The sequence below is a fragment of the Aythya ferina genome (genome assembly GCF_964211825.1).
Source record: "Aythya ferina genome assembly, chromosome: 2".
Classification (NCBI taxonomy): Eukaryota; Metazoa; Chordata; class Aves; order Anseriformes; family Anatidae; genus Aythya; species Aythya ferina.
Genome location: NC_140297.1, coordinates 55,777,483 through 55,793,711, shown reverse-complemented (window position 1 = coordinate 55,793,711; position 16,229 = coordinate 55,777,483). Strand labels below are relative to the sequence as shown.

At 35.0% G+C, this 16,229-nt stretch overlaps 1 protein-coding gene across 1 annotated transcript in view; it reads left to right on the top strand.

Annotated features, from left to right (window-relative positions):
- Positions 1-16,229, top strand: part of CNTNAP2 (contactin associated protein 2) — a 1,138,684-nt gene that overhangs the window by 790,917 nt on the left and 331,538 nt on the right. Inside the window, exon 14 of the mRNA XM_084507662.1 lies at positions 9,395-9,595. Coding sequence (XP_084363788.1) covers positions 9,395-9,595 — 201 coding nt within the window. The remainder of the gene's footprint in view (positions 1-9,394; positions 9,596-16,229) is intronic.

The window sequence follows — 16,229 nt, the reverse complement described above, 5'->3', positions numbered from 1 at the left end:
GTGGTTATGAGGAAATTAATTAACAAATAAATAAATAAAATCACATTCAAGGATTTTCTACTTCTGGGATTTGGAAGTTTCTTGTCAGTCTAGCATGATCTTTATTCACCATCTTTACCATACTTTTAAAATAGTATTTTAATCCAACTTGTGACCCTTATTCATAAGTATAAGCGGGATATTTATCTTTTCTCAGGACCAAGCTGTAACTTTTGCTGTAATTTAGCCTATTATGTCCTATATCTTATTATTAAATAACACATGGGTGTTTTATGATAGATGAAATCACTTAAGCACTGTTGAGTAATGTGGTGTTTTAAATCACATTTCAATTGAGAGATTACAAATAAGGACTTTCAATGCTTCAAAATTCTTCTGTCAGTCACGGTGTAACCAAACTTCATTCTGCTATAATGTGACAATGAATGGCAGTATTTGAATTTTCTAATGCACAAGTGCTGAAATGTTGAAAAAGCAAGAAACATAATGTTAACCTAAACTACAGTCACAGTAGTGTTTGTTATTCAGTTATCCAATTACATGTTTAAGTTTAAGCAGAAGTTTTCTAATGGGATTCTTAAATTTAAACACAGCTTATATATTTCATAATAATAAACAAATTATCTAGAATGTGTGGTGAAACATTGAACTGTTACTTGTCCATTCAGGAGACACCTTTTGAAAGCAAAATTAAAACGAATATTGGTTAGAAATGCAGTTACCCATAACTTTCCAGAGTTCAGATGTAAATAGCCAAAGAAGCTTCTATCAAGAGAGAGCTACATTCTTGAAAATGGAAGTAATTATTTCACAAATATATGTCTTTTTGAATTCTTCACACCAGTCTTTTCAGGAATTGTAACATTCAGTTTATTGCTGCAGTGATTAGAGAGGGATCTTCAGTGCTCCTTTTCCTGTCTGTCCAAGGACAGGAGCCAGCAGGATGCAGAAGAGGAAAGTGGGGGAAATTACTCTTGAGAGAACTAAGTTGGATCAGTTAAGGGTATGTTGAGAATTCAAGCACTGAAAAACCGATGGGAGAAAGAAAGGTAAAGTTTTAACAGTAACGGTCAAGGGCTGCATGCCTCTTCTGTCTGTTCAGCTAAGTTATAATGAAAATTCACCTTATTTTTCGGTCAAGATAGTCCAGGAAATGGTTTCCTAAGATTCAAACTAGTACACTGAAAAGCATTGATGACCATTTTTCCTCAAGATATCCTTCCAAATAAACTTTTCAAACTGTGGTACTTTTCTCATTAATTCTAAAAATCATAGCATCATTGCTAAAGTATTCTTTAGAAGAATTAAATAGAAGTAAAGAATTCATTGCTAAAATAAAAGGTCAGGCAGTAGGCTGATTTTTTTTTATATTTTTTTTTTTTTGGTGGATATGTTCCAATGATAAGCTAAAATGAACTGAAGGTCACTTTAAGATGCATGCAAGTGAGCTTTCCAGTTTTACAATACCAGGTGATATATAGAATCATTTAATGGTTTGGATTTGAAGAGACCTTTAAAGATCATCAAGTCCACCCCATCTGTCATGGGCATGCACATCTCTCACTAGATCAGTTTGCCCAGAGAGCTGTCCAACTTGCGCTTGAACACTTCCAGGGATGGGGCATCCACAACATCTCTGAGCAACCTGTTCCAGTGTCTCACCACCCTCAAGAGCGTCCTCCTTATATGTGATCTAAATCTACCTTATTTCAGTTTAAACCATTACCCCTTGCCTACAAGGGCACTACAGGCCCTTTTAGAAAGTCCCTTTGCCCATATTTTATTTATAAATACTGTATATATATACATATGTATATACTGTAAATTATTTTATCTCCTTTGTTCTTGAATTTAATGTTCCTCAATCTAAATTGTACTCCAATTGCCATCTGTTAGACTAGACATGTAAATGATCCAAGTCTTCCTTTGTATGGCTGTACTGTGTCTCATTATTTATTGTTCCTTCCAGTATATGATGATTTTTAAATTCTTGTTCCTATTAGTACCCATATGCAGTCATTTTCTACATTAGATCTCAAATCTGATTTAAGCTTTTACCATACAGGTACTGTTTTTCACCATAACAATGTTCTATGTTGCTACACTTTTTTTTTTTTTTTTTTTTTTTAAAGTGATCTATGTTCTGTTTCTTGAGATACTCTTGAAATTAGCTTTTCACAACTGTGTTGTATGTTTTGAAATCATCTTGAATAATTTTGATAAGAACTCTTCTGTTTATCACATCATTAAACCACCTAAGGCTTCCAACAAATCATGTAGGAACAACCATGTGATTTCATTATCACTTCTCTGATAACAGAATATTCTCTGAAAACTTTCATTTGGTCACATCTTTACACTGTATCTTGTAAAGCACCTGAATAATTTATTATATATTTAATTTATATATGATAAACTTATGTTCAGTATCACAGTAAGTTCACAGAATAAGTAAGAGATTTTCCTCTTCATGAACTATCACAACAGTGCATAAACACAAAGAGAAGTGCACAGTTTCATTGTCTCAGATGATAATGTCTGTAAGAATTAAAAAGGAAAATATCCAACCAGTTACCAACCAGTGGATGGTAACTAAATTTAAAAATGTGTTGTTATCTTGATGAAGAAACAGTGAAAAGAAAAAAAAAAAAAAAAGTAAAAGGAGGAAATAACTGAAGCAATAGTTGAAATATGTTTTGGGATTGATTAATTCCACACCTAAATACAATTAATAAACTTACTGACTTTGATTTCAGTAGAGTTTGGTCCATAAGATCATTCTTTGTTCACTCTTTTTGTTTGGTTAGTTATTGCCTCAGGACATTGGATTTTTCTGATCTGAAACCATTTGCTATATTAGTGAGATGAGAACAATAGAATTCTTATCACCAGAGTATTTTTATTGCAAAATTGACATTTGCAAATCTCAGGCGAGATTGTCAAAACACTCATTAACTTCAATGGAGCCTTTATTTCCCATTTTTATAAACCAACTGTAACTCCTTTGAACTCTGTAGCTGAATTAGTTTCAAACTGCTACATATATTTTGAAACTTGTGTATATATATATATTCTCCACATAGAAGAGTAGATTTATATATATATAGTTATAAAGGAGGGGGGAGAAAAGGGTACCGTGTGCTGTAATTTTTTTTTTTTTGACATCATTTGTATACATCAGATTTTCTGTCTACAACATTGCTTCAAAAAAAAAAAATGTTTAATGACATTCCTAATGACTGTTGAGGTACCATCCCACACAATTCAACAGAAATTGAAATACCAAGTATGTTCTTATTGGAAAATAAAATTGGAGATCTCATAATATGAGGTGATTACCATTGCAATTTTTATCCTCCCTAGAAGGCAGTCCACTTTAAAATGGTCTGTCTTGTATAGTTTCTTGAGTGATTTGTAGTGTAGCATATTGTAGAGCACATTGCAGTAATCTAATTTGAAGTGACAAATGATAGTAAATGATGATAGTAAAAATCATGATGTCTAGTAAAGAGGCAGCTATCATAAGGCTGACATGTGGGAAAGAAATGCGTTCTTGAATGTTGATGCAATACAGTTGTAAAATGGTAGGTAGAAATCCAAAAGGACCTGCAGGCATCATTTCTTAACAAGTGCAAAGCACCCAGCAGCAGAGGAAGATGGATATAATTTTTATTGCATCTTGAAATTACTTCACCCTGCCTTTGTCATAGGTATTGCCTTACACTTATGTTAACTGAGCTTGTGGCTATCACATCCTTCCATGTTATCTGAATGCTAAATATACACATCTGGTTTTAACAAGTTACAGATGTGAGAATTTTCAGCAGTTTAGTACTGGTTATCAGCACAGATCACTTATCCTCAGTCCTCTGCCTACAAGTTCACAAAAAGTCTACTAAACAGAAAGAGACTTGGTACATGATGAGCAATATTTTGGATAAAGAGTAATTAGGCTCCATGATGTTAGTGATCAATAAGACAGTCATCTAGAAGAAATGTCATCAGCTTGAGGATTAGAGCTTCTGAAGTGTTGATGTTGCTTATGACTGACAGACAGAATGGACTCCAAATATCGGAGTGGACTTGCAGTCTTTACTTCTGGATTTGTAAATAATGATGGTCATCAAAGGAATATGACTTATTTGAGATGACCAGGTTTTCTCAAAATTATCTTCTCTGAGACTTCAATCAAGAACCACTGTGTGGGTGAGTATGATGAAAGTCATCATTACCAGATGATATTAATCAAAATTGTCAGCCAAATTTAAGGTCATGAAAGTGTGTCCATTAAAAAAGCCTCTGAGCTTTCACCAGAGACAGAGAGAGGATGGTTTCTGAGAAAGAAATCTCTTTTCTGATTTCTTGAGTGAAAAAAAAAGTAAAAATCTTAATACTATAAGCCCATTAATACTTAAAAAGCAGAACCATAATGGTGTTAAATGTATCTGAAGATTAAAGAAAAAAAGAAAACAACAACAAAAAAGTTTATGCTTGTGAAATTTATGGATCATATTTTCTAAAGTTTATTTTCAGATTTTATTTCTAATTAATTAACACTACTAAATCTTACTTGACTTTTCTGTAAGAAGCAAGTTTTCTTGCTTGAGTGAGCACCAATCAAATGAATTAGGAAACACCATTTCATTGCAATGACATATTTACAGTATATATTAATTGTGTTTCACTAAAAAAAAAGCAAAATGGTTCACTAATAAAATAATTCATTAATAACGATTGGTAATGATTCAATAATAAGTAAAATGGATTTTAAATTTCTCTAACCACTAGCTACAGGAAAAACTGACCGTCAGTGATACAGAATAGTTGTAAATACTATCGCCAGCATAACAAAATAGGCTAAGTATTAAGTGGGAAAAATCTCTTGCATTAATATTTGATTAGATAATTTGAATAGCTAGTGATTATTGAATCGTTACTAATTACATCATCATGATTAGTTAGTGGGCAGGACTGTAAAAGAGGCATTGCAATGGAATGGTGTTTTGAAAAGAATAAATTATGAATGTCACTTTAATTGCCTTTCGAGGAAATAGGTGGTCATTTCCTTTTTTTTATGTTATTTTTAGATTAATCTTCATCTCCCTATAATATCTGTCTGTGGGGGAGAAAGTGCTTCAGCACAGAGTAATACATAGACTAATTTAGATGGACTCTTTTTTTTTTCTATATTTGTATCAAATATTTTACCAGTTTGGAGTTAATAAGATTGGTCCTACTAAATAACCTCATACATTCTATTAATAATCTATAATTACTGATACGATTTTTACAAAGCAAAAAACTTTTCCATAGTAATTATTCCTTTACAGCTGGAATGATTTACAGAAAATTTTAAAAAAGGAGAATGCATTTTCTAGGAATTGCATGTTAATGACTAAGTGGTCATCTGGGAGCAAATTATCTTTCTGATGACCATTAGCTGTTGTCCTCCAGTGGGAAATCTAGTTTCAATATAATGATTACTGTTAGGGAGCGCCTATGCTTCTGTGTCAATGGGAAGTATCTAGTCTCTTCTACTGAAGGCAAGTCACATCCTCTTGAAATGTGGACAGGTTGAGGCCAAGAGATGGAACAGTGCGGAACAGGTGCTAAGTTTTCAATGCACACATTACTTTTCTTCTTCCCTGTGTTACAAAGATGCTTGTTGCAAAACTGCATTGAATTCTGTTCTCTGCTTAAATCTGTGGTTCAACATTATTTGTAAGGAAAGTGTAAGGGATTCATCCCAAATTACATCACTCACCTCAATGGCAGAACTTCTCTTCTGATACTTCACAAATAAATTATTTTCTGACAAAGAAGCTAAGAAAGTTATCTTTCTAAAAATCCACCTTTTTAGTGTAAATTAATGATAGAATAAAGTAGACTACTCCAACTTTAAATATCACTGAACTTAACTGAAATCTCTGCATAGGATTTACTTTTGGGGAAAAATGAAATGCAGTCAACCTGATTAGCAATGATGCTTTACCTAATTATGATTGTATAATTTATCTTTCACTCAAGTCAGCAGATGAGATAATTCTTGCTTCTCAATGTTACTATGATATCAAAAGGAACTTTATCACTATCCAGCCTACATTCTTAAACTACAACACTACTCAAAAGTCTCTTAGGTTTTATGAGCTAATGATATAATGAGATTGTTCATAAGCATATATTCTACATAATCATTAAGGTTTCTACTATGTACGTTTTTTTGCTCAACTGCTATGTCTTATCTCAAAGTTCTGTGGTTATGTATGAGTTTCAAATTTAAGGCAAAGCCCAGCTCCTACACTGGCTGTCTAAACTACTTTTTAATCACTACTTTTTAGACACTACTTTTTAGGCAATTTTGACCAGCCTCAAAGAAAACACTACACAATGGACTAAGGTGCAGGAATACGTTGTCATTGAAACCCAGAAAATGGTGACTGTCCCATGCAGTATCACAGAAAACAAACAACCAAAACTCCCCTAATTTGGTTTATATTGCTCTTATGCCCTTCTCTGTAAAGTTATTGCATATTTTTTTGAAATTTAAAACATACTTGGATAGCTTTTAAACATTAACTTTTAATTTCCTTTGTTTGTAATGGCTATGATAAAGATGTTACAGTAGTACTATAATTATCCTTAGATTATTAATAACCATTCTCAACATTAGCTCATTTTAATATAGTTTTATTAATTTGAATTTTAAAGGTCATAAACACAGAATGTTTTACAGATGATGCCTCTTAGCATTATAATTGGTATGTGACCTCTGTTCTTTAAAGGTGTGTTTCACTGTGCAGAAGTCATATACACAGCTCTTCAGCTTCTTATACTGTCCTGAAAATTGTCTCTAAACACTTGTGTTTAGAAATAGCCATAAGTTATGCTTTCTTAAAATAATTGCCAGTATATTAGGGGAATATTCATACCAATAATTTCCAGGAGTATATATCAAATTACAGTTAACTAGGATACATTTTTCACCTCCAAATGAGATTCCTTATATGAGATTTCTGTATATTATTGACATAAAATATGCTTTTCTTTTAGATTTTGATATGTTAACTTTGATTACCACATCCTGTTCTCAGCTACATGAGAGCAATTCTATAAATCATGATAATACAAGTACTTAAGGTAGTATGAACTATTTGCATTACCATTTTTGTAACTAAAGTTGGCTGCAGTTCTCAAGCAGATTACTGACTGAATGGTACTGAAGAATGGTGTCAACTAACAAGCAGTTTCTGAAAAATTGGAACAACGAAAGAAGATGGTATTATTTTCAAACTATAAATATCTAGCTGATTTCCTTGGGAAATATTATCACATTAACATATAAGACTAAGTCTAAAAAGGAAAAAAAAAATGTTCTAGCTGTGCAGTGCTAGTTTTCTCCCTTTCTACTTAAAAGCAACCTAGATCCATTCATGAGTATGTTTCTGTATTCCTTTATACAGCGTCCACAGTAAAGCCTGAAATTCCCTCAGTGTGAGGGGAAGTGTCAGGGCTACATTGTCTGGAATCCAGTATCTTGAAAAGAGCTCCCTTCACAAATGTGAGGCCCAGTTCAACTCTTATTGCTAATGCTGTTCCTATGGCTTTCTAATGGCTAGCCTAGGGGTCTTTCCTGGCTCAGAAATCCAAGGTGAGATTCTAAATGGCCTTTCTAACATGTTAGAACTCTTAAATGTGCAGCACTTTCTGCCAAAAAATGAGACATTGCTGTCAAAGAATGTATAATCTATATCACTCCTTTTTCAAAAACAAATTTTCAGTAAACTTCCATCCCAGGCTTTCGACCAAATTCTCATGTGGTCTCTATATAACATGGTAGGTGAATTGCTAATTTTTTGTTTCTCCTTGGAACACAGCTTGGTTAAAAGAGTGGGAGACATTATTCATGTGTTCATTGATAAACTACACTGTTTTCAGTATTAAAAATTAAAAGATGTAATCACATTAGAATCTGGTATGTCCCTAATGTGTACTACAAAGCAGTATTTCAATCTAGCCCATAGAAACTTCCCATGCATAGTGAATTTTCCTCACAGAGAAAGCTTAAATCTTTAAAGCATCAGCCTTGTGTCATTCTAATTGATTTTTGAACAAAGTTAATCCTTATTATTTCCATAAGTCACTATTATCATCAGTTGTTTAGGAAGCTTCTTCACAGAATACAGTACATAGTATTGCAGTATATACTCATTTTTAAAAAGGGTAAAAAGGAGGACCTGTGGAACTACAGACAAATCATCCTTACCTCTGTGTCAGGTAAGAACATGGAGCAGATCCTCCCAGAAACCATGTTAAGGCATATGGAAGGCAGGGAGGTGTCCTTAGCCAGTTTGTGGATGACACCAAGCTGAGTGATGTAGTTGACACTCTAGAGGGAAGGGATGCCACACAGAGGGACCTGGACAAGTTTGAAAGGTGGACCCACATGAACCTCATGAAATTCAACAAGGCCAAGTGCAAGGTGCTGCACTGGGGCAATCCCCAACATCAATACAGACTGGGGAATATATGGGTTGAGAGTGGCCATGAGGAGAAAGACTTGGATAAAAAATTAAACATGAACTGACTATGTGTGCTTGCAACCCAGAATGTCAATTGTATCCTAGGCTGCATCAAAAGAACTGTGGCCAGCATGTTGAGGGAGGTGATTTTTCCCCTCTACTCCACTGTTGTAAGACCCCACCTCAAGTACTGCATGCAGCTCTTGGGTTCCCAGCAGAAGGACTGGAGCACCTCTCCTATGGAGAAAGTCTGAGAGAGATGCCATTGTTTAGCCTGGAGAAGAGAAGGTTCGAGGGAGATGATATTGCAGCCTTTCCTGCTTAAAGGGCCCATATAAGAAAGATGGAAAGAGACTTTCTACAAGGGCCTGCAGTGATAAGACAAGGGGTAATGGTTTAAACTGAAATAAGGTAGATTTAGATCACATATAAGGAGGACGCTCTTGAGGGTGGTGAGACACTGGAACAGGTTGCTCAGAGATGTTGTGGATGCCCCATCCCTGGAAGTGTTCAAGCGCAAGTTGGACAGCTCTCTGGGCAAACTGATCTAGTGAGAGATATGCCTGTCCAAAGCAGATGGGGTGGACTAGATGACCTTTAAAGGCCTCTTCCAAACCAAATCATCCTATGATTCTACATCGGTTATCAAGACTACAATGGTAATCAGCATTTCATCCTTTCAGCAGTTTGTCATTGTTGGAGCTATGGTCTCATATGATGACTTAACATGCAATGGACTTCTTCCCTGCTGCCCACTCAAAACCATCTTACAGAACACTTTAAACTTTTATCAAAGGCCAAGATTTATTTTAATTCTGTTCAACTGTCTTTATTTTACCAATTCTTGTCTTGTCTTTTTCCACTCTCTATTTCAGAGGATAAAGTATGGACAACTGTCTATCATGATCTGCAACCACAGACTTCTGTGGTAGGCAACAGCTTGGAAAAATTATCTGTACTGCAGCTCAACTACAGTGCAACGATGGACCAGATTTCTGCCATTACCAGTAGTGCTGAATACTGTGAGCAGTTTATCTCATATTCTTGCAAGATGTCCCGGCTGCTTAATACACCAGGTAGGCTGAGAATGGGTTATCTGTTAAATGCAGTGTCAAAGACACTGAACAAATCATCAGAGATTGCTGCTAGACCAGTCCACTCAGTGAGAGCATATCTTTGTTGTCCTTCATTACACACCTCACACAGAGGTAAATAATTGAAAACACAGAATAAATTATCTTGTTTAGAAAGTTTGCCTTTTTTCTTACTACTGTTTTTTTTTTTTTTTTTTTTTTTTTCACATCACAAATCTGCATGTTCTCTCAGATTGGTTGCTTCTTAAACCTCCCATTTTTGGTAAACAGGGTGGGTTTGGAAGTTTAATCATTGGAGATATTGAAATATTGCTTTGGCCTTTGTCCTGCATTTTGGTCGTCTGTCTTCATATGCTACTGTCATTGAAGGAACTGGATGAATAAGTATTGGAATTTTCCAACTAATATCTCTGAAACAGTTTTCTTAAACATGGAGTATTTTTAGTGATAATTAAAATTATTTGTGCGCCTTACACACTGGTATGGTCAGTAATGTGGTTGTGTGAGAAATACAATATGCCAGGTTAGAGTCATTATAAGTTTTTCATTTTGATCTGTAGCTTTACTGGAAAAGAACAGTCCTAGTAATGCTATATGTACCTTCTCAACAACTCTTACCTATAACTGATAAAACTATTACTGGTTGCAGAATCAGTAAAACAGCATATAAAGAAGGAATTATTTTTAGAAACTATTAATATGCACCTAGTACTGTATCTATGCTCTAATTGTGTATGATAGCATTTGATGTTAAGTAAATCTCTAATGGCAATTCATGAAGACTGGGTTCTATGTGGAAACACAAAATATTTTTTGTGATTGTGAAATAAGTACATTGTGATATAAGCAGTTCAATGTGTTTCAGATGAAGCTAATGGCTTACAGTGTTATACATTAAGCTCCTTCCTCTCATGAATTTATTTTGGCATATTTTCTTTTGGTGGTATAGATAAGGATTCATTTGGCATGCACGCGTGTCTTATCACAATTTCCATAAGCATTTCCTTAGTTAATAGATACTGTAATGCTTGTTACTCCTCTCCTTCCTCCCTGCTGTTTTTGAAATATTTCTAATGCATGGTTTGTCTCTGTTGCTATTATTTTGCTTAATTTAGCATAGCAAAGAGACTCTGCAAAGTGGGAAATAATTTCTTCTTTCTTGGGACTTAATGTATAGGAGATTCTGAATCATGTTCATAATTAGAAGTACTGTGATTAGATTCTGCCAGTGCTATTTGCACATGCTTCAAAAGTGTAGCGTATGGATATATTTTTGGGCAGGTAATTAGAAGGTAAGTTTACTTGAGGACTTGAGCTACAGATAATGTACATAGAAACTCATGGTTTACACAGAGTACAGTGTTAGATTTTCTTCCGTTGAATGAATAGGACTATTATTTCAGGACCAAATTATATTTGTTAGTATATGCTTATATTGTAGTAGAAGAAATATATACTGTAATTGCAGTTGTTTCCAGCTGCTTCCAAATTTAAAGCAATTAAGCAGCACACAAATTTATTTTAGGAACAGTTAAAAAAAAAAAAAAAAAAAGAGGAATAATCAATTCCATATATGTACATTTTTTAATTTCTCAGAAATGGGTGTATATTGGGTGTATTTTGCGGATACCTCTTTCTCCATGTTTTCACCTTTTGTATGGAAAGGGAAATTAAACTCTTTATAAAATGGTTTCTTGCTCTGGAAAGTGAGTTTCTGGAGGTATTTTACAAAGTGTTTGTTGTTGTTATTTGTTTGTTTCCTGTGAGTGGAAGAAAGAAACTATTGTTTCTTTTCCCAAGACAGATAACTTTAACCTAAATAGTAGCAACTAATCACACTGTAGTGTTTGCATAACACCTCTAATGGTTTTTACACATAGCACAGCAGTGATTTGTGTGTTAGTGAGGGAGAGGCCAACACATTTTCTTTCTTTACTATGTTTTGTATTCTTGGCTGTTGTCTATGACATCTAAGCTAAGGAACTAGTTTTTCATATCCTTTTTTTTTGTTTGTTTGTTTGTTTTCCCCCCTTGGAGAGAACAGCTCCAAGTACTTACATAGCTTCTTCCACTACAGAGCTTTCTGTATAAATCATTCCAGTATTGTACCCGCTCCCCCCCCCCAAAAAAAAATAATATAAATAAATAAACAAAACAAAACAGGAAATAAAATGACATTTTGTATTCCTCAGAAAGTGGAATTCAGACTATTTTGAAACCAGTGGTAAAATCTCTACAGACTTCATAGGATCAGGACACCATTTGTGGCCTTGATCATAGATACTTTTCTAAGTCAGAACTCTCCCTTTACACTTTTCATACATTTCAGTAACCATTTAGAATACACTAGTCCTTTCGTTTTAAATTGCATCAAAGAGAACAGAAAACTGAGAAGAGAGTGCAGCAGCTCAACTTTTTCACTTTTTTGCCTCTTGGGTATCACATCAATTATGTGATAAAAACATGATCCTTTCTCAGGCAGAAACTGCTCAGTTAACATAATTTAAACACAGTCAGGACTGAAGCAGTTTGTTGATCCATTAATGACAAGTAATTAACTAAACACTAGTGAACTAAGGCTTTTGCTTCCTTAGTTATGCATTTCCTGTCAAGGTCGTTGAAGTATATACAATGGCAGTAATACATGTTTTGCTGCTAATAATAGCTTAAATAGTTTTGTTGTTTTGTTTTGATTTTTTTTTTGATTACTTATTAATGCACTGGAAACTGCATTGGAGGTCTATATTTGAGGAAAGCTTTCCTATTTATAAACATATTTTGTTGGGGGATGTGTGGCTGCAGGCATAGAGGTCCAAGAATTCTCATTTATCAGTTGCCTTGAGAGCAACACATTTTGCTCTCATTCTGTACAAACTAAAAATTGTCAGTATTTGGAGTCTCTATTTCTTGGAGTCTGTGTCTTTTAGTCTTAATCATGTACTTTCATGAAGCCAAATGACACAGACATTGCACAGAATAAATCACTGAAAGCATTGGGAGTGATTTTACATGTCACAATGCCATTGCCTTTCCACTTAGGCAAAGGAAAGCCATATATTTCATGTAAATTCAGAAGAAAATTCAGAGATTTCATGAGAGACTTCTGAAAACATACCTGAAAACAGGTCTCTCATAAAATCATAGGATAATTCAGGTTGGAAGGGACTGATGGAGGTCATCAAGTTCAATTTTCTGCTCAAAGCAGAATGAAAGTGCTTGCCTAGCAGTAAATAAAGACTGTCAGGAATTTGTTCTTCTTCCTTACTTTTTGTTTGGTTTCACTTGGTTTGGTTTTGATCTTTCAGCCTAATATCTTTTAAATTATATGCAGACCTAGGGGTCTACTTCAAAATCTTAACAAAAGATCACCAGAAAAAAAATCAATCAAGACAGCTTGGTAACTTTCTTAAGAAAGCACAAAACCAGACAACTCTGCTGAAAATACACCATTTTCTTATCACAGGAAACTATATAATTATAGGTGTATTGTAAACTTCTGGGAAAGACATTTTCAAATGGGGAACCTATAGTGGACACAGTTGTCTCATAGACTTTATGTCAATTAACTAAGTATTGAAGAGATCTCTGTTCAGTTCTTGACTGATGGAGATTTTCTCTGTAACTTTAAGATTTTTTTTTTCATTTCAGTCAACATTAGGCTGATGTATCTTATTCTCTGTATTGTTTATTTAGATAAGTGTTTTTTTTTTTTTTTTAATACAGCAATTGCTTTGTGAATATACAGTTATTAGCACAATAAAGGCTTGATCTTGGCAATACAAGTAACTATTACTGTTAATATATGAATAAAATGATAAACCCATGGACCATAATTCCAACTTAATAACAGCATGCATGTATATGTAAATTTTGAAGAAAAAAAAAAAAAAAAAAAAAAAAAAACAACAACTCCAGACTGTTTTGCTCCTTTAAATTTACATTTCTCATATCCTCATTTCTTCGTTACCTTGGAAACTTTCCTTTTTGAGTAGAAAATGATATGTTTAGTACTGAAGACAAGCTAGCTGTTTTCTGAGTTCTCAATGCCCATACACATTCCAGTTGATATGAGAGGTAACAGGACATTTCCTTCATTTCCAAACTGGAACTTGGATATAGAAGGAAGTTCTTTTGTGCCCACTGGTTAAAGAAAATGAAAGAAGCAAAGAAGGGTATAGAATCACAGTGCTTTTAGAGGAAAAACATCTTTTTATTTGCTATAAGAAGGAAAATTATATACAAGATAGTGAAATAATATGTTGATAGACTGCAGAATACTAGTTAATAAAATTATATATTTTCACGCACTGTTGTCATTAGACTTTGAGATAACACCTGCTTGCTACTTCCTTGGTATTAAACTGTCCATGGGACACTGATCTCAGCCCCTGAAATAGGGAGGGAACAGCATGCTGGTTCTGCCATTCTTTGCTTCCCCCTTGGAATGACAACCTGAAGGGAAGAGGGCTGCTGTGTTCACAGTCTTTGAGTCTGTCATTTCCCAGAACTGTAGGAGCTGTAACAAATAATCAGAGTGTGGGAGCTAAAAGCACAGATATACAGAACAAGATCTGTTCGTGTTGTGTACCAATTTATATTGCTATTCACTAAGCAAGAAAAAAAAAAAAAAAAAAGTGAAGCCTGTGGGCAGCATATGAAAAGCATAAAGCAGAGTTACTACAGCACATGAATTACTGCTTTATGCCTGTTTTCTTTGGAGTAAATAAGACAGCAGCTTCATGAATTCAGGAGTTTAGCAGGTGGAACAGAGAACTTAATTTGTTCAGTTGTTTTAGTTACAATAAGCTAGTTGAAATACCAGTAATAAACAAAATTTATAGGTAGACTGAAATAAAAACAAAGTTAAAAGTTGAAGTATGGTATTTTTATTAAGTAGCCATCCAAATCAGAACTTAGTATCTAAATTTCCGCATCTCTAGACATTAACTGAAGTAGAGTGGTGGTTGCAGTTGTAATACCTGTTTAACAAGAGTTTCTCAAAAATAGTCTGCAGGACTGCAGAACTCTTCTTCTCTTAGTGATGAGTGGAAGCTGCTCCAAATGTAGCTCAGACGTTAGCACGCAATTTTTACTGCTCTTTCACAAAACATGCTTGTAAACTTTCACATCCAGATTTAAGAAATTTACTGATAGTTCCCTTCCTCTCTATTACTATTCTAGAATATCACCTGCTAGTGATTTTTTCAAGCACAAGAGTGGCAGAAGCAATGTCCTTGCCCATCACTTTGGTTTACACACTCGTGTTGTAAGCATGAGTGGAAACAAACAACTTTTGGAGGCTACATTTTTCTTTGTTGTTTGTCAAAAGTAATAGTAGCTCATTATAGCCCTGAAAATATTAGAAATCCTTTATGGGAAGCATAACTGTAGTGCTCTAAGACTTAGTTTGTTTACCACATCTTTTTAAGAAAAGGTGTTGTATCTGAATTTTAAATTTAACTCTGTAATTGTAACAGAATGTTCCAAAATGTTTTTTTTTTTTTTTTTTTTTTTCTTAAATTCACTCTCTCTCTAAATGTGTTCTGCCTACTATGGAAGAAGATTCACTACCTTTAGTTCTTAAAAGAAAGACAGAAGAACCTGTCCTCTGGAAAGAGTCCTCTGGACTTGTTCTAACAGGTCCACATCTTTCTTGTGCTGGGGTCCCCAAACATGGATGCAGTACTCCACGTGTGGCCTCACAATGTCAGAGCAGAGGGGCACAATCATCTCCCTCCACCTGCTGGTCACTCCTCTGTTGATGCAGCCCAGGATGCAGTTGGCCTTCTGGGATGAAAGCATGCAGTGCTGGCTCATGTTGAACTTTTCATCCACCAGAATCCCCAAGTCTCTCTCTGCAGGGCTGCTCTCAATGAGTTCTTCTCCCAGTCTGTACTCATGTCTGGGATTGCTCTGACCTAGGTGTAGCACCTTGTACTTGTACTTGTTGAATCTCATGTGGTTCACACGGGTCCACTTCTCTAGATAGTTCAGGTCTCTTTAAATGTCATCCCTTCCTTCTGTTGTATCAACTGCATCACTCAGCTTAATGTCATATTTAAATTTGCTGAGTGTGTACTCAATCCCGTTGTCTGTGTCATTGATAAAGATACTGAAAAGCATTGGTCCCAAGACAGACCCCTGAGGGACACTGCTCATCATCCATCTCCACCTGGACATAGAACCATTGACCACCACTCTCTGGGTGTGGCCATTGAAGTAATTTCTTATCCACCAGATGGTCCACCCTTCATATGTGGAATTGTATTAAAGGCCTTACAGAAGTCCAAGTAGATGACATCAGTTGGTCTTCCCTTCTCAACTGATGCAATTGAGATGCAGGCAGCCACCAGATTGGTCATGCACAATTTGTCTTTGGTGAAGCCATGCTGGCTGTCCCATATCCCCTCCTTGTCCTGTATGTGCCTTGACATTGCCTCCAGGAGGATCTATTCCATAATCTTGCTAGGCACAGAGGGGAGGCTCACTGGTCTATAGTTCCCTGGGTCCTCCTTTCTATTCTTTTTAAAAATGGGAATATTTCCCTTTTTCCAGTCACTGGGGACTTTGCCTCACTGCCATGATTTTTTTAATACGATGGAGAGTGGTTTGATGA